Raw genomic sequence first — 26,864 nt, forward strand, 5'->3', positions numbered from 1 at the left:
CAAGGAACTTCATTAAGAGTTGAACATCCAGCCTACAATTGAAAAATGGAGTCCTGTACGTTCTTACTCGCACTTACCATGAAATTCCAGTCTGTGGAATGGAACTGGAGCTGCAGTTGGCATTAGGGCTGTCAACACGCTCAGCTCATGCTGAGTCAAGTGAAATACAGTGAAATAAAATTTCTGAGCGATGCACAAGGTCAAGCAGAGTATTACTCTGGGTACTCAGGGTGTTACTTGAGCAAGTCCAGCTCAAGTCCAATGCTGTGCTTCAGTGAAAGCATTTCACAGTGCTCACTGTGCCCCAGCCCCAGGAGCACTCAGGCTCCTGGCATGTGCTCTCCACAGCCAGTGCTGCTGGGCTCTTCCTGCTTCACATACAAATCATATATGCCATTAAACACAGCCTGCAGCCAAACTGTGTGACCTGCAGTCATGTTTGTGACACAGGGCACTCCAGACACAACACTCACACAGCAGCAATTGTTCTAAGAGCCACTATCAAACTTCAGAAAAACAAAGTAATGAAAAAATACTGTAAAATTGTTAAAAATGTACAGTAACACCAACATATAGAATGCATTTATTAAAAAACAAAACAAAACAAAACCACCTTGCCTTATCTTAAATAATAACAACTTCACATACCTGCAAGGTGGTAGAAACATGGAATCCTTCATGAGTACGGATCCAGAAAGTAGGATATACCAGCATCTTGCAATAGTTTCTGAGCTGTAAGAAAAGAAATCATTGATATCTACTTTCTTCTCACAACACCTCAGAAATATATTATCCAAAGTATCACTGTACTAAAATACTGATTTACCACTGTATCAGCTCGATATGTAAGAACCCAAGCACTTGAACTGGATGCTTCCAAAACACCAAGATGTTTTTTTAAAACGTCTACATCCAGAATGTTTCTTGGACTTTACAATTCGACTTTTCAGTCAGCTTAAAATTTCATCTTACTAAAATGAAGTTATTAATTTTCAGTGAAAACATTTTATTCCAGTGAAAGTATACATAAAGCTACAAATACAGAGAACTCTGAGCTCAAATAACTAATTCTTGCAGTTGAAAGAGGAGGTGTTTGAGCTCCATCCCTCTGCCATGCAGGGTGCAGGCAGTGCCAGCTCCAGGGACACAGTGCCACCTACTGAGTGTCACCTTGGCTCCCACCAGCCTTGGAGGGGCTCTGCCTGTGCCTCCCTGGTGCCACAGTCACACACAGACACCTCACGGGCACCCCTCAAACGTCCTGCTCCTCCAAACACCCCCTGCCAAAGCCTTGAACCGAGCTGAAATGCTGCAAAGGCTTTTATTAGCAGTGACTGAAAATGCAAACCAGGTATTAAAACAGTGCTTTTGCTCACACTTCTACTGAAGAACTCAGCAAGTGCTGTGTACTCACCAAAAGAGAACTTGGTTGCCCTTGTACCTCTCATAGCGGGCACTCGATGACATTATTCTGAGGGAGGAGGAAGAGAAGTTTAATTTCAATTTTAATCCCCAAAGATCACAAGCCATTAATCACCATATTTCAGTAGAACCACTTTAAAGCTATAAGACCTCGAATTCAACATTTTTTTCTGTCCTACACAAAGGATGTGCTTAACCAGAAAATTCAAATTATTACGGTGTTCTTCATTATCCAAACAGATAATATACAGCATGTTCTCTAAGTGTTTAAATCACTCCCACACAGTGGAATTACCCATAGCAACAGAACTGAAGGAACTAAAATACTTCCAACGCACTTCTTATGCTTTGTTGGCCTTCCATTTTATGGATTCTGAGATCATCCGAATGTCTGAAGCATTAAAAAGCTTTTGTAATCAGGAGTTAAGAGGGGGCACTGTCTACACAGTCCTTTGTAGGCAAATGGCAGTAAGCTCTGCCTCCCTTCTTAGAAAGGCTAATTAGTTTGGATTCCATGCCCTGTCACTGCAGTGACTGAACTCAGCAGTGGACTTGGCCAGTGCTCTGCCCCCTCCGAGTGCAGGCAGACAAAAGCTCTGCTCATCTGCACAAAAATAAAGCCAGAGGTACACAATGCCCAACAACTGCAGCTGTGGAGCACTCACCTCAGCTGATGCTCCCTGAAATGCGAGAGGATGTCCAGTCCATGAAGGAAAGAATAGATAGTATTTAAGTCCTAGAGAGAGAAAAAAAAAAACAAACATGACCAACTTCATTCACAGCATCTAACCACTCTGCATTACTTTTCAGATTCTGCAGAAAGTTACACAGACTTATGAGACATAATTCTAGAGACACAGCCCAGATTAGCAGACAGGTCGGGGACACACAGACGTGAAGAACCCTGTCCACACTTAAGCTGTGAAAGTGAGGAGAGTGAAATCCAGCTGATGCATAAACACTCACCTGGAATAAAGAGATTTATTAAAAATATCTCTGAAAATATTTACATGAATGGAAACAGCAGCAAACAACATGTGGAATAAGCCAAACAGGGCAGTCCTGTTCTTCCAAGGACAGAAATTGTTGAAACCTTCTAATACCTCTTTAAAGGGGAATTTTGCAAAATTCATTTCCTAGTAGCAAAGAACACCAGAAAAAACCCAAACCATGCAGTGTAGCCACCACGTACAGTGCAGAGAACCACAGTACCTTTTCATGGCAAAGGGGTCATGTTCAGAGAGGAAAAACTCTTTCATGTCCACCTCAGACCTAGCTGGTGGCCCTACTACAAACCTACTCCACCCTACTGCCTTTTACTCAGCCCAATCCCCATCCAAAGGGCAACATTATAAATTACTCCAAAATACTCTTTGGCAAAGATGAAGACAATGAAGTTTTAGAGGTCTCCCACCTCCTGCTACCACGACTCAGCATCACATCAGTGCCATCCATCAGCAACCACAGAAACAAAAATATTAAAGCACTAAGATTATTCCACTTTAAAAACAGGGCTTTACATAGAAGCTGTAATTAGGAGATACAGCTGTTTAAACTTCTCAGTAGACAGAATCCTCCTCAGTCACACAAATATCTGTGCTGATGGTGCAGACCACATGCTAGGGAACAGCTCAGTAGGGCTATTCATCACCGAATTTACTGTCCTGAACAGGTGGGCTGTGAGCCCCAAATACACGCACAACAAAATCATTATACACCACAGAGCAGTCTCTCCAGCTTGGCCTTGGAAAGTATGTTCTGAATTTTCAAGTGCTGCATTTATCCAGTGTTTACAAAAGATAAATCAATATGAATGCTGGCCTCAGAATTTACAATGGATTTACTTCAGAAAAGTTCTTTGGCTTAATAGTCCTTGTTTAGCAATATAACGGATACAGACTGTAATAGCAAACGAAAGGTCAGACGTAATTGCAGGCCATGTAAAACCAATAAAACTCTGATTTATTTTTTTAAATGTCATTACCAAACCCCATGAAAATTAAACAGAAGCCCTGAATGTGTAACACATTTATAAAGCACTGGTTTCTCACACAGTTCAATCTCATTCTAATCCTCCGACTGTGAGTTGCCACAAACTTGATTTTATTAGTGAAATGTGGGAACACCAGCTATGAATCAGACTCCAAACACACCACAGCCTGTCAGAGGTGGGCACTTGGCAGCCAAAGGGTCATTTCAGGTGTCTGACCAGCTCCTTTACTGAGCTGTCCCTGTTCCTGAGCAGGGAACTGCCTCACCTTCTCCACCTGAAAGCATCAGGCACAGGAATGCAGCAACTATACCTCAGACCATACACTGCCTTAGTAGTTAATAAAACTTAGGAGTTATAGACTCTATGGAACAACTGAAACAAAACCCCTGTGTCCCACATTCTGTCCTCCTCCACCTGGAGACCCACCTCTCCCAGGCCAGAAGGACACTCTCAACTCCTGTTGAAGCTGGGCAGCCAGGAAGGAATCAGTATTTGCTATTAAAATTAAAGCTGAATTTTTCAGTCTTCGTAACTTATTATGCCTATATAAGTTTGCCAGTATTTTTTTACAGAATAGAGACTAGGATGTTAACAGAACATCTTTAAAATGTATTTTAGACAAGCAGTTGGGCATGGGCACTCCACCTGCAGACACAGGAGGGCTGTACTGACCCACTGAGGAGCTTGATGAATAAACAGTTGGTAAATTAAAGAGATAAACATTTGCTTCAAGGGATTCATGTCTGGAAAGCATCCCACGGCTCTGACTTTGGCTGTCGAGATGAGCAGCAGATACAACAGCTGAGCCAGAGCACAGCAAAGGGGAGGCAAAGGTTCCCATTCCCTCCCCCAGCAGAAGGCATTTAACCCACACTATCAGGTATTACTGCTCTAGTGCTGATAAATGTAATAAACACCATCCTGCTCACTACACAGCCAGGGGACACACCAACAAGCCAAACACACTGGCTACTCATGCAGCAGTTTCTATAAGCATTTTTAAATCAGGATCTGTAACGCTTTCCCTAAAAATAACTGACCCTTCAAGCAAGCCCCTGTCCTAGTTGTGCAGAGGAGGTGATTTTGGGTGCCACTGAGCACAAGAGCTGACTCAGTGACCCCCTGGGAAGGGCTGAGAAATGCCCCTTTACACCAGAGCATCAAACATACCCATCCAATGCATTTTACATGTCCTGGTGAAATAATCTGCTTGTTTAAATAGATACAGCCAGGTAAAATTGCTCCTCTCCCTCGCATGCCACTTCAAATTCTAACAAGGGAGGGTACAGTACATGTGGTGTATATATCCCAGTTTTTCCCAATAAAATGAAAATTTCCTATCAGTTATACTTTGTGACGTTTTCTCCATTAGCAGTAGTAGCACTGAGATTATGTTTGACACACTACATTTCGAGTCTCATCCTGTATTTTTGCCGGCGAGGAACACCAGTTAATGGGAGGGTGGCTGGTGATGGGCAGGGGCTGTGGCCACCTCGTGGACAGAGGCTGCACCACGCTCCCAGAAACCCTCCTCCATCAGAGCTGCAAGCGTTCATTTCTCCACCTCAAGGTTTGTGACAGCTTCCAATCCTATCTTCAGCCTTAGTTTTAAAAAGGGATTTATGTCACCGCAGCAGCTGTAAACAGCAGACAGGCACATAACCACAGTACAAAGGGTAGAGATCATTTTCACAGATACCCACTGTGAAAAGTGCTATTAGAGGACGATGCCAAAGGGCAACAATCAGCGTCCTAACAGCAGAACACAAAGTATTTGCTGGAATTTTATAGCCCCTTTCCATATCCTTCCTTATAATCCCTTTACTTCCATCCAAATCCAACTGAAACATGCTTACTGATGAAAAGCAAGTTCTCCACATGCTCTAGACTAAAGACCGAGGTCAGCATGATTTTATTTTGTAATCTTTCTTTTCAGAGCTTTTCATCACCTGAAACAATAGCCAAAAGTAAAGCACGAGATCTCCCTGCAAATGCTATGCCCACACAGATTCTTCCTTCCACCTCTGACAGAAAACTGCCTTGACTCGGTTATTTACGGAGAAATTCACATTTTCTATCCAAACAGCTAAAACTGCAGCTACAGAGACTCAAGAGAAAGCAGGGAACTGTGCAAGGAGTAGAGGGAACGGGGCAGTTGCTAATCTTGCTGGAAGGGAGATTTTCTAACTCCAGAGAGGAAGCAAGGCCACTGTGACCGCAGTGATCCTGCGCCAAGCTGTCCGGGACGGCGATTTCCTTCACCTCCAGTTCTCACAGCACACAGTTCATGAGCAGACACATTTAAAAAGCAGGGGACATCTGAGTCTTCAAACTCCTCCTGTGACAGAACACACTGTGTAAGGCAGAGTGTATTCCAGCAGCAGTGCAGAAACCAGGGGATGGCTCTGGGACGGCACCGTTATCTCCAAACCCGGCACAAGGGAAGTGTGGCCACCAGCGGCCCCAGCATCAGCTTTTATCATCCCCAACACACACATCCTTCTGGCAAAAAGCTCAACCAGCTGCTAAACCAAAGGCGGTGTAAAAACACAGAGATTTTAGCAACAATATCACGTTATCAAATTATATGTTCTTTTATGGTAACATCCTCATCCCAGTACAGTTCAGAGTGAGCCACCTGAACACCCAGCCCACTTCTCGTTTTCCCCGCCAGGTGCTAACTCATAGCAGGACCAAAAGATGGTGAAAATAAAAGAAGCCTCAGTAGCATCAACTCATCACACAAAACTCATCACATGAAAGCAAACCAACTCACTACCACCATCACCCATTTATCCTAAAACACTTCATTTGCTACAATTTTTTACAAGAATAGTGAAATATTAATTTCTTAGTTGTTAAGATGTTATTTTTTAAAATAAAGAAATAAGCACAGTCAGCTAAAAAAATCATCACGAGAATATAACCCAACCTCAAAGTTGCTGGGGAAGTGGTGGTCATCCTGAGTTTCTTTATCAGCAGCTTTTTAAAGTATGACCAAGATTTGGACAGATCTGGACAGGACCAAGATGCTCCTGAACAAGCACCACAATGCAGAAACACCAATGATGAGCAAAATTCGTGAGTTTGTATCATTTCCTTATGCTTCACCCTCTTCTCTCCCAATCTCTCACCTTTAATCCAAGAAGCAACTTTACAAAGCTCAGAATTAAGACTCCAAAGGAACAACAGTGGTCTTGAACAAGGAGTTCTGACCACAGAGTTTTCCAACCAACACCTCCTGCCAGCACAACTGTAACTCACGTGAGCTGCATCCATAATTCTGTAAGTCCACAATAACGTCCAAGACAAATTCCCCTGCAGTCTTAAAAGTGGGCAAAAGCAGTGTGATGCTTTTCAAAAAGGACAGAAAAAGGAGAGAATGACTCCACCACGAGCAGCTTTGCCCTTCATAAACACAAACTGAAAAACTAATGCTTTACTTGAGATGATCCCAGCCAGGTGTTCCAATAACACATTATTATTATTTTAAAACACTAAACAGGAAATCTAGTCTATTTCTAAGGAAGATAAATTGTTCTGAAGTGACCTCATAGTTGCACATTCTGGTAAGTCTCACAGAGACAACCTCAGCAATTGCACTGTGGTATCAGGGAAGCTGAGGAAGCCATAAATCCCCACAGACTCCCCTGTCACGTTGTGTCCTTCATGCCATCAGGGACAGGCAGCCCAGTCCCCAACAGCTGCATCCAGCCCTGGCCAGCCAGCACGGACCAGGGGACAGCTGCTCTCTGCAGCAGCACTGGACTCAGGGATGCTCCCACATCCCACATTCCACTGAGCTACCCTGGATCCACCCTGAGCCTGAAAGCAGGGGGCTCACAGAGCACAGACTGGCAGGTATTACTCAGTCCAGAGTTTAGCTCAGGGAATGAGAAAAGAGCAGGAACCTGCACCACAGCACCAGCACTTCAAAGCCTCAGCTGGAACCAGCTGTGTCAGCAAGTTCCAGAGCGATTGCTCTCACATGCAAACCTGTCCCGGGGAGCTGCGCAAAACCTGTCTCTCAATCCACCCCAAACACATTAAATTCCTGTTGCAAGAGCAGATGCTTGGCTCACTCGAGGCTCCCCACGCCCAGCCTACGTGGGCTGCCAAGCCACCCAGGATTCCCTGGGTCACACACAAGAACTGCTTCAACAGAAGCACAAAGGACTCTGCATCCCTACCTTTCCCGAGGTAAGGCAGTTGCCAGGATGAATATTTTACAGGCTTCAGAGCAGACAAAAGATGTCAGCATCTTCTAAAGACCTGCTACAGATCCAGCCATATCACAGAGAATATACTTTAAAAGAAACAGTCGCACATTTCTGCCTTTGAAACAACAGTTAGGCCAGATGGTAACAGCTTCCCAAATTCCACTGCCATTCAAAAATACCATGAGGTAGGAAACCTTCCAGGGAAGGAAGGCACACTGAAAGGTGCCACAACCTCCCTTGTTTGTATGTTAGAGAGCTGCTTCTTCCTCTTCGGTGCTCTGAGCAGAAAGAAGGCTGGAAACAAACTCCACCAGAACCAAGAGCTCTCCTGCTATCAGGACAAGCATTTTAACAGGCTCTTGGACAGTGTCTGAATTTCTGTGTATTGAAGTTGTTCTTTCAAGTGCAAAGCAAACAGAGGTGATTCTTGGGGCACAGGTTGTGTCAGCTGGAAGTGGGAGGCTCTCCTCCAGCCCGCTGCCACTACTTGCTTCTCAGTGATTCAGCACGTTCTTCATACAGATTGAATGCAACTTTTATTGGGAATTCTGTCAGGCTCAATAAAGACTTTGTCACCCTCGGGGAGTGTAGCAGGAGAGAGGAAATGTTACTCAGCACAGTTTATGGTTTGCATTGCTTCCCTTCCTGTTGCTTCATCGAAGGCTGGAATCTGCGCCTTGTTTCCTTCAGTCTCTGTGTAAGGCCAATTGTAAAAATAGTACTCCCAAATTCTTTCCTGATACTGTAATACCAGAAATAAAAATACAGAAAAACATGCTGAAGTTCTCCGACCCACGTTTTACACAGTCAGATATTCAGACAATCTACACAGCAAATTCACCAGCCATAGGGATGCTGGTTCATGAACCCCCCTACACACCCGAACCCCAGTGATGCACACCTTCAGCTACCCCAAAACTTGTGGGAGGAGCAGCAAAACACACTTAAACATGTGTAGTAGTCCCTAAACTAAAAGGAAGTTCATGAGATGAACTAGAAAGCAACTCCTCTTTCTTATTTACTCTCCCTGTACAGTGGCATAAACATTTGACTTCAATAAAAATGGAAGTGATGCTAAAGAACGTCAGCTCAGGGCTCCTCTAAGGAGAGTAACAGTTCCCTTTAAAGGAGCCTCCTATTTAGCTGGAGGCCATTTAAAAAATAAAACTAAAAAATAAATATGGGCACTGAGGAACTATTAGGGAAGAGAAAGGATGGATTAGTCAGTCAGATGAATGAAAATGCTCTCAAAAGATTTTAACAAAGTACCTTGTAGGGAATGACATCATTTAAGGAGCACTCAGAAGGAATGAAACCACACCATCCCAAGCAGGGAATTCCACCAGTTCAAAAAGCCTAATTAAAGAACCTTTCATAGAACAGACCAGCAAACTCCTGCATGATCTTAAATCACTGCCTGAGACTGCACCCAGTAACATTTGTATAAAATAAACCAGTTCAGCTACTTCAGGGCCGTATTCCATTATTCAGAAAAAACAGCATATATTCCATAAAGAAATTGGACAGCTTCAAATGACCAAGAAGTTGAATTCTTAGATTTATGGTCTTTCATATATCCACAACCTCCTGGTGGCTATGTCCATTAGCCAACTATGGATCATACCATGACCATGATACAGGACTCCCCCCTGAACTCTAAGCTTTACATTTACCCATATAGATCACAGACACTGGTTTCTCCAAATGAGGAAATGTCAGTTTAGTTATTATGGTATCTTTATACAGGAGAAAAGAGAGAAAAAAGGACTTCATTTCACTCTTTTGTGCATCCAGGAAATAATTCCAATTGACAGCAGCAGTTAATAACAGTACAGCCACAAACAGGAAACTAAAATCTGGATTTTATTTTTGCAGACAGTAAGAAGTAACATTACACACTTGGATTTATATCTTATTTTCTAATATTTCCTCGTAACATGTACATAGGGCTACAGGCACAGACTTATAACAATCCAAGTATCCTTAATAAAATTTGGAAAAGCTAAATCTTTAAAAACAGAGACTCTAGAACTACTATGACAGTTTATTGATGGACTGGAAGTACCTCCATTCAGTGGCATTCTTCGAAAAATAATATTAAAACCCAAAGTCTTTCTACGTGAAAATAAAACAAAAAGTTTCTCTACTCGCCAATGGCTCCCCACACCCAACACAGATAAACACCTTCCACCTCAGAACCCTGGACTATGTTGATATAAGACTTTGGTAGAAAGAAAAACATCTAAAGGAATGAGGGAAGGGAAATTTTGTATTTTTACTGCTGTTCCATCACACAGAGTCAGCGTTTCTGGAACCCTGACTTCGCCAGAGAAAAAACTTCCTTTGGAAAAGCTGATTTTGCAGAGTGAAATTCCAAGGGCCCTGAACTGGAGAGACAGGAACATCAGATGTCACTGCTTCAAAGCAGGCAGCTTATGAGGAGTTTTGAATATCTGAAGCACAATTCAGGCCTTATCATGGTTCAGAACAAAAGCAGAGCTATGAAAAAGAGTCTTCAAGTAAAATGTTACCCTAAAGTTCCCAGACACTCATTACTGAATTTTAAAATATCTTTCAGACATATATGCTGATAATAGAGAACACCAAAACCAAGCTGAGTCGAACATCCTGAGTTCCTGGAGTTCAACAGGATGGGAAGCTCACAATAACCAAAATTAATCTCCATCAAAGAGCAGGACCTTCTACCAAACATTTCTCAGTAACACAAAGACTGTAAAAGCAGTCTCCTTACCCAGGCTCCTGAAAAATTGCCAAAAATCAGCAAGCAAAACAGGCAATTTCAGGCTCCCAGGTCAGTCAACAGTTTGTCAGTCACGCTGCTGAACACTTGTCAGAATGACCAACCTCCCACCCAGAGGACAAGCACCCATCCAATAACAATACTGCAGCTTAAACTTTTTGGTCATAACTCCAAAAAAATCATCTTGCCTGATTTACAAAGAAACTCCCTGCTCTTTTCAGAGGAAAATACCAGCATCTGAAATCTCCTTTTAAGAAAAGAAGGAACTGTGATAGGAAAGGTCAGAACACTGAAGCGTTCAGGAAAAAAAAAAAAAAAAAGGATATTCTTATTAAATTAGAAATTTGGTTCAGAAACCTGGGGCTGAGCAGAGAGGAGGTGGAAGATGAAATCCAAAGGTCAGTTTTATGCTTCTCTCTAATGACAACTCGGGAGTGTGTCTGTGTGGAACTGAGTCATGTTAAACATCCCAGTTGTTACCTGCACATCACTTTGCTCTTGCTGTAGGAAGTGCTCTAGTTCTGGTTCTCTTTCCTCCCTCTTGGACTGGGAACTGCTGTTTCATGTTTAGCACATAAACACTGTTGTCAAGATTTCCACATTTCCATCGTGCTTTGCCCAAGGTGCCTCTGCCCCAGCTGAACGTTACAGTCGAGGTCCCACACTACAACGGGTATCTCAAGCAAAGAAGGACTGACAGACACAACATTCAACTTTACAGCAGCTTTTTTCCATCCTATTGGTTGTCAGAATTTTTTACAAACAGACAGGAATATTGTTATTTTTATAATGGCACATTTAGGATTTGGCAGTGCATAATTTCTTATTTCTTTGTGAATTCAAGCAAGCAAAGATCATGTCTGTCTGGAAATAAAGCCCTGCTAAATAAATAATACTGAAAGCAAAACAAATGAGATATTTATAAATATTGTAACTTAAGTCACCCACTCAGCATCTAGGTAATGGAGAGGAACACAGCTCTAGCAAGTGCCTAAAAATGTTTTGGTGCATCAGTAAAACATTAAGAGGATGATGAGATTATAATTGGAGAATAAAACATCACACAAATGTAAAGCTCTCCTACAATCTCTTTCAATAAAACCACTGAGGGGAGTGGGGGGGGAAGAAAACAAACAAACAAACAAACAAAATCAAGCTGCAGCTATTTTATTCCCACAACAGTGCCATTCTGAACTGCGAAGGAATTCCTGTAGAGGACAGCACTAATTTGTTCACCAGCAATTCCTCCTGCATCCTGCTATTAGGAGAGCACTGGGAAATAGAGCAATCCAGGGAAGTTACTGTATCCACAGGAGGCAACATCCCTCAGAGGACTCCGAGTTATCCCGAGGCAGGTTCCCAGAGTGACATCCTGCTGCTGCCACGAGGATCAGCACACCCTCTGACACACTGGGAAAGGCTACGGTGCCTGTGACATGTGCATCCATACGCTGGCAGACACTCCTATCCCTCACCAAACACGACAGTGACATCAGCAGCTCTTCACATCTTTGCTGGGAGCACAGAAATCAGCCAGACTGACCTCACTGCAACATCTGAATGCAAATCACCACAGCAGAACTCCAACAATTCACTCTGCCACTGCTTTAACATCTTCTGCTGTGTTTCTCAACAATACCTGTGCCACAAAGGAGCTTACAGATCCAAACTGAGGAGTTATATGTACAGATACATATTCAACTGGCTTGGTTAACTGAAATCAAACCAAACAAATGGCAGAGAGAGATACCTGTGCACTTCCCTGTTCATTACACTGATCACTGATGCACGATGTTACAAAGGGAATAATTCTCATTGAGAAAATTAACAACTTCAACATTATGACAAACAACAAAACAAGTGCCCCAAAACTTTAGAGGCTACAATTACCTTTGAATACAAACCCAAAACAAGCCCACCTCACCTTTCTCATTCCCAGGAAACCATGATCAACACTAATTTGTAATACAACTCACCAGAGATCCCTCCAACCTCTCACTCATCCAGCATTAGCCAACCACAGCCTCTCTGGAGGTATAACACACCCACTTTTAAGCAAATCAAGGAGTTTTACCTAAAAAGAAGACTCCTGTTTTAAGAGAGCAAGACCACCATTATTCACTGAAGATGGGAAAAAAACCCTCAACCAGCTAATACTAAACCTAGTCTGAGCATCAAAGTCAGCTTTATAAGCAGTAACACAATGCCTTAAATTAAAATGCAGACTTTTGACTTATCAGTCCACATTAAAGGAGAAGATCCACACGGGGTGATGAAAGGCAAAGTCTGGACCCAGGAGGAGAATGCTGTAATAAATATTACACCTCCATGATCCCCAGACAGTCATGCCTGTCAGCACACACACTCCAGATCCCAGGAGGAACAGAAGGATCCAGTGCTGCAGTTCAGACGTTCTGCACAATAACACTGAAAAGCAAGAGCTGTCTGCTGTGTGTTTTGTGGAAAAGCTGTGCATTTAGAGTGTCTCAGCCTCTCACTCAGGCAGCTGGCCCACTGCAGGACGTGCCAGGTGCTCTGTGTCCCAGTGTCAGAGCAGTGGAAAGCCTGTTATCCAAAGAGTCTCGCTTTATTACACAAGCCTTCACGACTGCAAGGGTTACATAATTGTATCTCACATTAAAAAACAGTTTTACAAAACATGTTCAACTACAGCATGGGAGAAATCAAAGCAATGCCACACTAAACGCTCAGGTCCATGACCTCCAAATTCTACCCAGCCAGATTTGCTGGATTTGAGACCTAAACTAAGCACAGGGGAGACTCTTGGCTTTTCTTAAAAACGTGGTCATGCTCAGCTCTGTTAGTTACTAATAGAGCTGTTAACTACAGGTCTGCTATTCCCCACAATCCCTTCTTTTAGCTGATGTGCACAGTGGGGAAACAAAACCTAAGTTTCCTCTCCTAAGCTGTGCACTCCAGCCAAAAATGAACCCCAATGGCTCACGAGTCAGGCTGGCATGGTAGGCTGGCACAGAGATGAAGATAAAAGGTCTTTCCCTCCCTCCAGACCAAGAGGACCAACATTTGAGGCTCATTATTAATCATTCTTTGAAGGACAGACTGCTTAAATGTCAATGCTTTAATCAGGCACAAAAAGATTACAAAGAGAGAATCCCTTAAGGCAGTTATTTTTGTTCTATTTGTCAGGAATTTGCTACACTCTTGACATGCTAGAAGCTAACCAATAATTAGCAGAGCTAAGGAACCTCGAGAAACCAGACGTGGAATGCTAACTAATTTGTGCATGCTTCCCTGAACTCAGGGTATTTCCAAAATACTGTACTGAAATCATCAAAAGAGGAAGAAGGGTGTATCACAGTCTCATCAAACAAAGGAAAACCCTCTGTATTTTAAGCCTGAGGCCACTGAAACAAGAAGACCTCCTGGTTTTAGAAACAGCTTGGCAATAGCAGCACGAGCAGAACTCTGTTATAGAAAGGTCAGGCCTCTGACAAGGAAGGGCATCAGAGCTCTGGACAGCCTTTATCAAGCTGTTCTCGGTACACTCCTCAATGAGAACTCAGTTTTGCACATGTTTGGCAGAGCGGGGAGGAACCCTGCAACCTGGAAGCGTATCCAGAACTATAGAAAAATTCCTCTCTGAAGCTTATATCAAAAAAGTTGGGGTATGCTACCTGAACAGATTTGCTTTTGAAAATTAATTTTTTTAATGACTTTTTCTTTAATTCACTACAGTGTTTTGCAGCTTTAATACTGATTCTATGAGGAATTTAACACCTACACATCTTGACTGCTTGCCCTCCACCCTTTGCAGTTTTAGACAACAAAAGGAGAAATGTATTTTTTTTCCATTTGGCAACTTTTCTGAATGCCAAGTGTACTTGCAGTTCTCTCCCACCTCCTTCCACACCCTTTTCTGGCCCTTCTTCACTATTCTAATATCCCCAAGGAGTTCCTATTGCAAGGTCAGTAACAAGGCACCGGGCTCAGCTTTTAGCTCAAATTAGCACCTGATTACTACCTAACCAGTCCCTGAAATGAAATGTTTCAATTCAGATATTACAATAAGAAATAGCTTTGTAGAAAAATATTACATTAAATATTCAAATTTTAATTCACCAGTGAAAACTCTTAGTTAAATTATCACTCCACAGATGAATCTAAGTGCATGACCCCACTGCACAGGGAAAAGTATGTACTGAAGGAAATAAGTTCCAATAAAGAATTCCAGGCCAGGATTTCACCATAACTTCTGGTTTCACTCTCAGGACTGTCACAGCTGTCATTAAAATGAAAAAACCCAAACAGTTTTTCAGGAACAGTAGAAGCAAGGAGAGGAAAAGTAATCTTGGAGCAACAACACTTCACACACCCCTTGGAAGATCACTGGGAACAGCCGCCCTGATATGCTCTTAACTCCTCTAGCAAGGTCTGCATGCAGCAGAAGTCTTATCACCTTCTGAAAAGAACCAAACTTGATCTGGGGGAGTTACAGGTAGGAGATGAGCTGGTCACCAGCTCCCCCCAGCAGGCTGGGTACAGACAGGAGGCACTGCAGGCACCTCCTGCTCGCTGGGCACAGCTGCACATCTCCAGTCTGTGGTGGAGCACTGAGTGTTCTGTGACAGCAAAGCTCAGAAACTGGAGTCAGCTTATAGGAAACCTCCTATAAGCTAAATTTACCTATCATCATAGCTGGGAGAACTACGCCTCAAAACATCTGATCAATACCAGTGCATGACCTACTCTGCACAGTCACATCTGTTGAGCCCTAAATCCCACATTTAGCGTGAAGATTATCACGAAACGAGCTGCTGTGATCTCTGCTTTTTAGTGACAGTTACTTTGGTCACCAGCTTGAAAAATGTCTGTAAATACTATCTGTGTAAGCTTCTAATATGCTCTGAACCACACAGTGGAAACAGGAGTTTGTTTTACAATCACCTCTCAGACACAACAGCCTTGTTGATAACTGTATGGTCAAGCCAGAAACGCCCAGAACTACTGAGTGAATCTTCTGAAGAGCTTCTTGCAACAAAACATAAACAAAAAGAATAGGAAGGACGTGCAAGCCCTCCTAGGACATCCTGACAGACCCCTGAAAGCCTGAGGTACAGAGACAGGGGTTGCACGCCAGGCACCCCAAGGCAGATACACAACAGCATCAAACACTGAACTTCCTGAGCAAGAGAAAGGGGAGGGAAGGGCGAGAGACCTGGAGAAGACTTTGTGCTCCAAGGATAATTTCACAGGGAGATTTGGAACACTCAGAACTTGATGTATTCTCGAGATATTTGGTTAAATATTCTTACCTACACTCAGACCAGATTCTCAGATTCCTTTAACCAACAACTAGCACTGAAGCAAGAGGCACAATGCTAATGAAATCTGAGCTGGAGGGTCCCTCTGTATTGGGATTTTAACAGCAGGAGAAGCTTAAAAGGGAAAACAAAAAAGCAATAAAAGGACATCAAACCACACCTGGTAACTGATGTTTCAGACAAAGCTGTTCCTGCACATACCAAACTCTGGACACATTAAAGCATGACACGAAATCCTTCTCCCAGGTAACAAGTGACAGGACGACAGAAAATGACCTCAAGCTGCTCCAGGGAAGGTTTAGGTTGGACATTAGGAAAATTTTTTTCATAGGAAGGGTTGTCAAGCATTGGAACAGACTGCTCAGGGCAGTGGAGGAGTCACCATTCCTCGAAGTGTTCAAGAAAAGTGCAGATATGGCACCTGAGGACATGGTTTAGTGATGACCATGGTGGTGGGGCTGGGTTGACGGTTAGACTTGATGATCTCAGAGGTCTTTTCCTACGTAATGAATCTGTGATTGTCCGAAATTACTCAAGAGCATTTCTTTTAGGCTAAGGACAGCTCTTCCAGAGGGAAGACATTGCTCCCTGCCATCACTGACTATGGAAAGTTCCTGCCCCAGATCCAGGAGCAGAATTCCTGCAAGCACCCTCTGATCTAGGGAGCTCTGCAGCAGCACCACCACCTTCTTCTTGCCTCCCACACAAGATTCATACCTGTAAGAGTGCCTTAGAATATGATTTCCTTTAATATCCTTACTGTTAGCATATCTTTGAGAAAAGATACCTAAAAATCATATACAAAAGGTGTGCAGTAGACACCCCCACACAGAGGCACGAACCAGTCCTAGAAAGCAAGCAAACTGACACACAAATTATTACAAAGCCAAAATGTTCTGTTACTGCTTTTGCTGTGGCCCTACTTCCTTCAGTGGACCTCAACCAGCAGAAGCAAGTTAGATTAGGCAATAGCCTCTGACATTTTTGTCTAACTACACACAGGAGAGATACTGCACGTTCATTACACTTAATTAGGGTGTTCAGATACAACAATTCCACCGAGATCTAGACAGAAGAAATGCTGGAAGCCACCAGACCAGGCAGCACACAGCTGTGCTCATCAGTTCCATTACTTCTTGGGGTGGTCCCATGCAGGGCCAGGGTTGGACTCAATGATCCTTGTGGGTCCCTTCCAACTCAGGATATTTTCTGATTCTAATACGATTCCTCAAGCTCCCCAAGGCCCAGACTTGCAGCTCTGTCTCAGCTAGACCCAACTGCACTCTTTTCTTCAGGTAAGCTGGACTAGAACTGGGAGACAGGTGTGCCACGTTTCAAAAGGCTGAGCCAGAGTCTGAAGATCTCCACTCACTTCTCTCCCGTAACAGAACCACATTCCTGCTCACCGCTCCACTTTAATGAATCAGAGCTGGAAATTACATCCAGGAGACAAACAAGGATGGTGGAACAGCTTTTCACCTTCCCATGTGTAACTCAGTGACTCACCACACACAAACCCTGAACTTTCTGCAAACAATGGCAGTACACAGGAGCCATTGTCCCATGGTTATTAGTGCACTGTACTTTCATCTTCTCTTTAATTCCTCCGTGAGGTTTAGAGGAGCAGGTCCAAGCGGCCACTGAAACAAAAAGGTCTGTCCCAAAAACCCAGGTCTGTCCACACCACAGAAAGCAGCAGCAATGCAGTCCCAAGGACCCTTCACAGACCCATATTTAAAGGAGATATTTCAGACCCCAAACAGTTTTAACTGGTGACCAGCTGTAACACCACCACACCAAGGCAACCACCGGGACATTTCCAGGAGTAATGCCCGTGACTTTACACCATAAAGACATGACAGACACTCTTTTTATTTTTTTTAAACCCTAAAAAAACTCACCCACTCCAAAAATTCAGGCTATTTTCTCTACTTTTTTTAATATTATTTTTTGAACATTAATATATTTTTTGAACAAGGAAACTTTGTTAGACAGGCTCTAAATTTAAGAAAAATCTATTTGCCAATGTCACTTCAAAAAAAAAGCCAGGCAATGTACTCAAAGCCAAAACAGTGCCCCGAAACCTGATTTATTTCCTTGGAACCATGAATCTACATTTGACTGAAGTCAATAGGCTCTAACTGTTAAGAAAGCTGGAAAAAATATTTATTTCTGAGAACCACTAGCAAAGGTTCCTTGCAGGTGTTTGTTCCAGCCAGACAACAGCTGCAGAATAGCCAAACCAGAGCCCTCCTCTGTGAAGACAGTACCTTGTCCAAGGCTCAGCATAATGTTATTTGTGTCTCTGAGACATAAATAATCCACAGACTAATATGAGCAACACCTTCAAGCTTGCTGCTGAAAGCACAACAAAAACAAACGCAAAAAAACGTTCAAAACCAAACAAAACCCCTTCCTAAGACAGACACTGAAGCCCTTAGAGCTGAATATTTACATATATTAACATTTGTTAAAAACTGGCAAACGCTCCAATATTGTATTTTGGTTCATTTGAAACAACAGATGGATTTTATTTTTTACGTCCAACTAATTTAGGGCCGATTTCAGCTTCAGAAAGTGTGTTGTTCTTAAGGTTCCAAGCAGTGATAATCTGAGTTATTTGTATACTGACACATGCCAGGTTGTTGAGTACTTCTGGCCAAGAATTCGACTGCGTGTCACAAGCGTGGAGCTGTGGCCACATGGCAGTGAAAACATAAAATAACCACACAGCCCCGGGTTTAAGTAAGACTTTGTGAATTCAAAGCCAATCCTGCGATCAGCCACAGGATTAATTATGCAAATGGAGGTTAATTTCAATCATCCAGAAGAGAGATTTGACCCTGCCCGGTCTCAGGGAGGGGGACAATCACTTTCACCTGCGCTGGTTTCCCAGGGGGGTTTAGGAACTGAGTGGCTCCTGCCAAGATGCACCAACTGGTGCCTGTTTGAACTCTGGCCATGAGAGACTGAGAGGTGCCTGTCAAAGAACATCACCCTTGATCCCCTCCGAACACAAGGTGCAACACAAAGTTTATGGTCGTGCATTATCAAGCAGCATTTGCTGAGGTAACACAAGAGTTTGTACGCTTGGCTCTTTTTATTACAGGAAAACCACAGGTCTAATTGAGATGAAGACTCGTGATACTACACTGTATTAAGAAATAGAATAATAAGAGACAACTACCCACCCAAAGCACAAGAGAAACTAGAGGAAAATCCAGAGCACTGGAAACTCCAAAACTCATCAAGCTGGCAGCTTAAGAGACGCAGTTTTCCCAAAGTGCCGGGGCTGGTCGGACAATCCTCCAGGATTGTCAACACTGTATTTATCATGAGCTTAAATACATTAATTTAATGAGCAGCTGGGAAAAAAAATGTGGTTTTGTTTTACCTTCAACTGAAAGTTATGTGGCAGGGAAGCACAGGAGGAAGAGAGGAGGTTTATTTCTGTTTCATTAAAAGCAATAAGAATTTCAGGACCTGCTTCATTAACAAAGAAACTGTATTTTACTTGTGAATAAGACTCAATCTTAAGAGCTGTCAGCCACCAAATATGATATTCAATGTGCCACTCCTCAGGTACCTCTGTTCTGAACTTTGATTTTACTACATGGCTATAAAAAAGCTTTACAACACATGTTACTTAAAGAGACTGAGATTTAAGAAAATCTCACAATTCTAGGTCTTTTCTAGTCTTAACAAGATGCTCATGGAATACGGTGTCAATGGAGGAGTACCTGCCCTCTAAAGCTGCAGTTACTCAACATTTTTGCCAATGAAACAATTGATTTTTGTGCATTTCATTTTTCAATCTTACTGAACAAAAATAAAACTGTGGCCTTCACAGAGCTGCTTATAAATTATTCATAATTATATTATAAGGTTCCATGTTTTCCTAACTGTAAATAATTGTTGTCCTATGAGCACAGAAGGGCACACAAGGACCCAGGAAGGAATTTATTAGCAGTAAATTGCAGGCATGTCAAGTACTGTTTGTATCACTTTGGTTATCACCAGTGATGACCAGGATTTCCATCCTGAAGGTCTCTTCCAGCCTCCAAGCAGGAACACGTCAGGACCACGCCCAGTCTCTGCCAGGTGAGGGATCAGAGTTCCGTAGCACTGCTCGGTGCATCTTTGATATCTGGGGAGGTTCTCTGGCAAAGGCCCCAAAGCACAGGCACAGAACAATCCCAAGGATTTTACACCAGGTGCCTGCTGCTCATCTTCACTTGGAGCTCCAGAACTGTTCCTGGCACGACAAAGGGTCACCTGTAAAGACCCCTGACTGAAAAATGGGACTGAAATTGCAAGGCACAGGTTGGGTAGCAGTCATTCATGGCAGGAGTCAGGTTTCTATCACTGCTCTGTCCCTGTTTTGGAGGCCCACGTATTAAGAGTAAGGTATTTTTATTAAACACAAACCAGCATCTGCAACTTCATTTAACACAAATTTCTTTTTGGCTTATGGCATCTCCATTTCTGTAGTGATTCTACAGTTCCAGTTCTGTTCAGTGACTATCCAAAACCAACACCCTTGTTACATCAACGCTCCTCAGAGCTCACTGCAAACTGCAGAAACAATAGATTTTAGCAACGGCTAATCCCATTTCACCTACTGAGTTTTCAGAAAATTATTAAAAGGATGAAAAAACCCACTTCAAAATACCAGTTATTTCTGGAAACAAGAAGCAGATGTTCTCCTCTGTTTGGCTCAGCTGTGCTACAGTACAAATCTGCCTTTGTTATGCTGTCAGCAATAATTTATTTTATTTATTACAGCCATTTTATAATGCCCATCAATGAACTATTTGTGCATGATTTACATCCATGCAGATCCATTTCTCTATAGCTAAGCCATCAAAAAGCATCACATACACACTCCAAACAGCAGACCCTGTTATGACACAATTCTGCAAATTAGGTTTTTCCTCTTTCCACTGTATTAATAAAAAGGGAACAGGAAGAGAAGAAGGGTAGTTAGTATTGCCAAATAAAGTTGAATTATCATTAATCAAGAATTACTGCAACAAGACAAAGTTAGGAAAATACAAGAGCTCAGCGCATAAAAATAAACTCCCAACTCTTTGAAGTCAAATAAAGGCAAAGCTTCTGAACCACGGAGAGTAAACACTGTCTAGAACAAAGTCATGAAGAACTAAAAGAGACTAAACTGGGGAAAGGATCCATTAAAAATGGAAGAGAGCATGCTCAGGGGAGGGGAGGGGAGGAGAAGAGAAAGGAGCACAATCATTTGCTGTTTGGCCCTATCAGCCACCGAGCCCTTATCTGTGGCAGGCGTTAAACCACTCCCCAAAAGACCAACATCAGAGCCTTTGTATGGATCCGATAAGGAATTCTGGGCCCCCCCCCAAAATTAAACCTTTAATGAGAATGCACACATGGCGGCATGAGCATTCATCCTTCCCTCCTACTGCTCTGAACAAAAGATTTTCTTCTATTTTCTATTCCATTTCTATTTTCTTCTATTTCTTCTAATACTCCCAAGTTACTAATTTAATATCCCCACCTGTGACACAAGAAACAGCTAAAACACTGCACAGTAAAGGCCATATTCCCAACCTGCAAGAACTGGAGGATCTGCATGTATGAACACTCACAGATTTACCACCACGCACACATCTGCATAACCCTGGAAGACAAATGCAGGTATTAAAATATTCAACGAGTGTATGAAATCCTATAGTTTAAATATAGGTATAACTTTTTTTACAGTGATTAAGTATCCAATTACTGCCAAGATTTCCTCTCTCTGACAAGACAGAAGGGGTGATTTGTTAGGATAATCTGTTATCCAAACTAACATCTGAGAGAAGCCTCACAAATTCTGCACTTTCAGGCTGTACCTGAAAGACAGATTTATATCCAGAGTCAGCACAGGGTCACAGTCCATCACAGAACCAACAAGTCAGACATCTGACTAAGTGGGACTCACTCAAATCCCACAGCAGCATCTGCCACATCCACCAGGAAACATTCGGAAAGCCTTTCCAACAGAAGAGTCCCTTGCACCACATATTTACAATATGGCCCTACGACGATGCACCAGGGCAGAGGAAAGGCATCAAAACCCTGAGTAGTTCTAAAGAAAGTTTCTGAACAGAGTAACACAACAATTACATAAAAATGCACACATCATTAAATGTTTGCTACAATCTCTACAGGTTCATCAAAAATAACCCCCCCCCAAATAGATTAAAGATTATAACACAAGAAGTATCTGCAAAAAAAAAAAAAAATCAAGTGTGTACATGCCTAATATGCATAACTTATACACTTTAACAATTAGCAAACATTGGAATGTTACCACAACACTGAAAACTTGCCCTAACAGAGATTTTTTTTCCAAACAAAAATATTCGTAGCATCAACAGATAAAACCTTTGCTTGAGCAAGTCATTGAGATAATTTTCAAAATAAGTAAATTACAAAAATATTTGAATGCATCCCTGCTTAGTTTCCTAGTTCTTAGAAATTAAAACATTTTGCCAAGAAAAAGACCTAAAATCAAAATCATATGGATAATTGTACTACTCGTAAGCAAAGTTTGGCCCGTGGAGTGTTTATCTGTATTTTTCCAGACTCTGCACAGATGACAGGAATGAAGCACCAGACCATGCTAGTAATCAGCACAGCCCCAACCCTGTAATTTGTAATAAATACCCAGGTAAACTGCTCGTATAAACTGCAGGATCAGAAGTAGAGGTGAGGGCAGAAGGGGACTGAAAGGGATTGAAAGTCATGTGGACAAGCAGCTTTGGCTGATCACGACACGCCGCTCATGGCTTGGGGAATTTGGGGGTTCCTGCACAAAAACGCAGTCCAAGGGCACCAGCAGCTGATTCCGTGTGGGAGGAGCTGATGACACCTTCCCACGAGAGTAGGAGGGCAGAAATGAAGCCACACTTTGTGTCTGTGTACAAGTGGATACTTCAGGACAGGAGTCACCAGATTGTACATCCTGCGCAGGGACGCCCGAAATTCGGGTCTGCCCCGATGGCTGCGCTAAAAGGTTTCGACTTCCCTGCCCCGAGTCTTGCAGCCCACACAGGGAAGAGAGGACAAGCCAGGATGCTGAGCATGATTTTAAATAAGTAAGTGAATGAACAACACTGCAGATGCCTGAGGAATCTGCCGGCGTGACTGTGACAGGGGGTTGGATTTTTTGCTTTGTATCCGAGCAGGCAGCACAGACCCAGGCCGGGGACCCCCAGGTACACCCTGCCATCCAAACAGGGAAGGGCTTGTCCTTCTAAATGTATACAAACAAAAGTACCCCGAGAAAACAAAAGTGATTTGACTGCAATTATCCACTCAGCAACAGGCAGCAAGAACAGAGGACCCAATCCTGCCAAGTTTTAAGTACATGTTTAACTTTAATCACGAGTAGTCTCGCTGTGCGGTGTCTCTCAAAGCCTGCCAAAAAAGGGCCAGATTAACAAGGGAATTAAGACTTTTTTTTTTTTTTAAATCATTTTGGAAGTGCTATTAGTTAGACTAGCAAAGATTGGATTTTTTCTTTTCCACGATTAAGATACCTTGGCAAACTCAAACCTGCACACAAGCCTGATGTCAGTCTCAATGGGAACCTATACAGACCCGCAGGAAACCCCAGGCAGCTGGACACGGTGATATCTGTCAGTTTAACAAGGTTAAGCAAAATAATTATTTTATAGCACTTTTAGCCACTTTTCACCAAAATAAGCCGACAACCTTAAAGAATTCCATGACAGCTGCTGGGTGGAAAATTGGGGATGCCTAAAAATAAAAAAAAAAAAAGAAAAAAGAACAAACAACCCTACACAGCCACAGATGTTGGTACAGTGAGTGGGGAGAGGTTTTGGGCCAGGCCAGATTACCTGTTCCCCAAAGTCCAAGCCATGACGAGCCAGCAGGGAATGCCAGCTCATGAATGACACTTCTGTGATGAACCCAGTTGCCCAACACTGCAAACCACACTGGCAAAGGAATTTTGCTAACTGGAGACTCCAGCTGAAGAGAAAGAAAGAAAGGTCTGAAGCAAGAGAGGAGTTCTAAAAATAAGGGGGGAAGAACGAATAGAGAGCCTGCCTCACCATTAATTTAGAGACACAGGGAGGAATGTGTGGGATATCCCAAGGTGAGTAAACACTGGGACTGAACATCTGTATTTCACTCAGGAGATTGACTTGACAGGGAACAGGGGACTCTGTCCTGGTAGGACATACTCCAGAGCAGCTCTCCCTGAGTCGCCCTTTCATATTTAACTTATAAGGAAGGCCAGGCAGGACATTCTGCTCTCCATGAAGTACCAAGGGAGAACAGATGTTTCCCAGTCTCCAAGGGACAAACTCAAGAGTGTATCGCTTCATACCACTAATTCCTGAGCACTTAAAATAAATAAATAAATAAATAAATAAATCACAGCAAGGGAAACAAATAAAGGAAGGCAAAGGGTAAGTAAGCAAACAAACTCCAATCAGCCCTTCAGTAAATGCAAATGCTATCAAATGTATTTCATTATTAAGTTAATGCTCCATGGCATTACCATTCCCAAAAATACATGGCTGATTACAGACTAGCTTGTGGGGAAGGGACAGGGAAGGCAGTTAATTGGAAAGTGCATTTTATTGTAGCTTACCAGCCTCGCACATTTCTACACTCCCACTCACCGCAGAAACATCTTTAAGAAGTCTGCGCAGCATAATTAGTTCGGTTTTGTTTAAATCTGCATCACCGTGCAGGTAAGCAAAGCCTTTCAGCTCCCTAAACTTTCTTTTCCCAGAAGTTTTGCATCACCGAAATATGCATCACTTCGCTTTCCGGCGATCTACTTCTCGTTCTTCTCCTCCTCCTCCCTGCGGCCGGCCCGGAGCAGCCCGGAGAGCGCCCCGCGCCCGCACCCGCACCCGCACCCGCACCCGCACCCAGGGCGCTCCGAACCCGCCGGCCCCGGCAGCAGCGAGCCCAGAGCGGCGCCGGGCGCGGGGTGAGACACGGGCACCCCGCGCACGGAAAGTGCCCCAGCAGACAGAGAGAGCCGCGCTCGGGAGGGAGCGGGGCCGCCTCACCTCGGGGGTGCGCTCGGCGGGCTTCTTGCGCAGCGCCTGTTTGATCCTGGGCTCCAGCGGGGCGCTCATCCTCCCGCGGCGCTCGGGGAGCGGAGCGGGCGGCTCGGCGGGGCTCGGGGGGCTCAGCGGTGCCGGCGGCGCTCGGGGCGGGCGGCGGCGGCTCCCGCGGTGCCGGCCCCGCTCCCCATCGCGCCCCGCGACAACTTAACCGGCCCGAGCGGGACTCCCCGCGCGGCCCCCGCGGCTCCGCCCTCCGCGCCCGCCCGCGCGGGCGGGCGGGCGGGCGGGCAGCTCCGCGGCGCGGGACGGCGGCGGGTCCCGCAGAGAGGAGCCCCCGCGGGCGGGAGGTGGGGAGTGCGCGCCTTCGCTGGAGCCGCCGGTGCCGCCTGGACCGCTCGACCCCCGCCCCGCTCAGCCCGCCCGCATCCCCCAGACCCGGAAAAGCGCGAGCGCGGGCGCCGCAACCCGAGAATCAGCGACAGGGGCGAGGGGCGGGGCGGGGCGGCGGGCGGGGCCAGCGCGAGCACCGCCCCCGGGGCGGGCGGGGGCGGGGCCGGAGCAGAGCGAAGGCTCGCGAGGCTGGGGAGGGGCCCGGCGCGTGCGCGCTGAGGCGGCCCCGCCCCCGCGCCGTGTGGGGATGGGGGAGCCTCGAATTTCTCCTGAGAACGCTTTTTGTGCCGCCTCTGCCGCCCAAATAAAGCATTTTCTGCGTTCATCGGCACTCGAAATAAAGCATATGCTGTGTTAGCTGCGCGTATTCCACGTCAGTCGGGGTGCCCAGTCAGTGTCCGTGGGCAGGGCTCGCTGTCCGTCCATGGCACCGCTGCCCCTGTGCTTTGCCGCCTTCCCAGCTCTCTCCTCCCGGTGCAGTTGGCAGCACATCGCCCTCCGTGTTCCTGAGCTGCTCCTGTGGCTGAGGGAGCGACCCCATCCCCGCCCTGCCCGCCCAGGCCTCGGCACGGGGCTGGAAGGGCCGAGCCGCCCGCCAATTAGGAGCTCTTTCTATTAAATATGAAGAAGCTCTTTATAATAGATACGAAGAAGCTGCTGGCACAGCTCGGGAGCCCTGTGGGGGCTTACAAAGTTCTCCCAAGCACCCTCAGGACACCGGGAAGCCGCCGTGCATCCAGCACGCCTCGGAAGATTTCCTTCCTACCCCAATCCAATCCTGTAGATGTAGATCAAAGCTACGCAGCACACAACTTATGTTTGTCTTTGTTTGGTTTTTTTCCTCTTTCCTTCCTAATAAACAAGAGTGTTTTTGTTTCTCCCCTTTCTCCAGCCATCCCTTCCCATTGTCTTTTACCACTTGCCCTTTATGGCACAATCGTCCTTGTTGTGCTCAAGGACGTTATTGTCCATTCCAAGTTGTTTTATAATATTTCCAGTGTTTTCTTCAAAGAAAAAGCTGAGGAAATATGACATTTCCTCCGCTGTAGACTGTGCTGGGCTGTGCCTGGTACCTTTGCAAGCAAAACAACAGCAGGATGGACAGCCTGGCTCTTAAAAGCAACTACTCTTAACATCACAGAGTCATTATCCTGCACGACAGAGAGAACATAAGATGCTCTCAAAAATGAGTTGGTTTCAGTCCCATAAAGTCCAGCTCAAAGCTCATTTTCTTTTTTTTCTTTCTCTTCACTTTGAACTTCCGTAGTAAAAGCAGCGTTTCCAAATATCATGTCTATTATCGTTCCAAAGGTCAGGAGTTTGTACTAGTTATTTGGCAGAACACGTTATCCTTTTTCAATTTTAGTACATAAAATATTATTTCCACTACTGTGGGAATCTTCAGAGATTCTCTGCCAGGAAACCAAATGGAAAAGATGGAGATAAAGCGTTATGCTGAATAACTGAGGCAAAGCAAGAAGAAAAGAATTGAAGCATGAATCTTTTTTTTTTAACTGAGATGTAACAGCAAATCAAGTAATTTTTTTTTTATAAGCTCAGTTTATATTTAAAGATAATGTGAAAGACTAATCAATACTCCCCAGGTGGAGGTGGCTGGAAAAAAAAATTAATGAAAGACTAGGAAAACACCCCAGATTTTGCCGATCTGTGTGCTGTCAAAGTTCTCACGGACCTGTAAAA

General features: G+C 44.2%; 1 protein-coding gene across 6 annotated transcripts in view; it reads right to left on the reverse strand.

The window, feature by feature from the left end:
- Positions 1 to 24,969, reverse strand: part of RAPGEF6 (Rap guanine nucleotide exchange factor 6) — a 110,444-nt gene extending 85,475 nt beyond the window's left edge. For 5 of the 6 annotated variants that reach the window (XM_050312547.1, XM_050312552.1, XM_050312545.1 and 2 more), the window contains exons 1-4: positions 24,774 to 24,969; positions 2,088 to 2,158; positions 1,415 to 1,471; positions 649 to 732 (exon numbers count right to left, since the gene is read on the reverse strand). In XM_050312547.1, coding sequence (XP_050168504.1) covers positions 649 to 732; positions 1,415 to 1,471; positions 2,088 to 2,158; positions 24,774 to 24,842 — 281 coding nt within the window. In that variant the 5' untranslated portion in view covers positions 24,843 to 24,969. The remainder of the gene's footprint in view (positions 1 to 648; positions 733 to 1,414; positions 1,472 to 2,087; positions 2,159 to 24,773) is intronic. The other variant, XM_050312549.1, reaches the window with a different exon arrangement.
- Between the last annotated feature and the right edge of the window lie 1,895 nt (positions 24,970 to 26,864).

This window comes from Myiozetetes cayanensis, unplaced genomic scaffold (assembly GCF_022539395.1).
Source record: "Myiozetetes cayanensis isolate MyiCay16 unplaced genomic scaffold, myiCay2020 scf17, whole genome shotgun sequence".
Classification (NCBI taxonomy): Eukaryota; Metazoa; Chordata; class Aves; order Passeriformes; family Tyrannidae; genus Myiozetetes; species Myiozetetes cayanensis.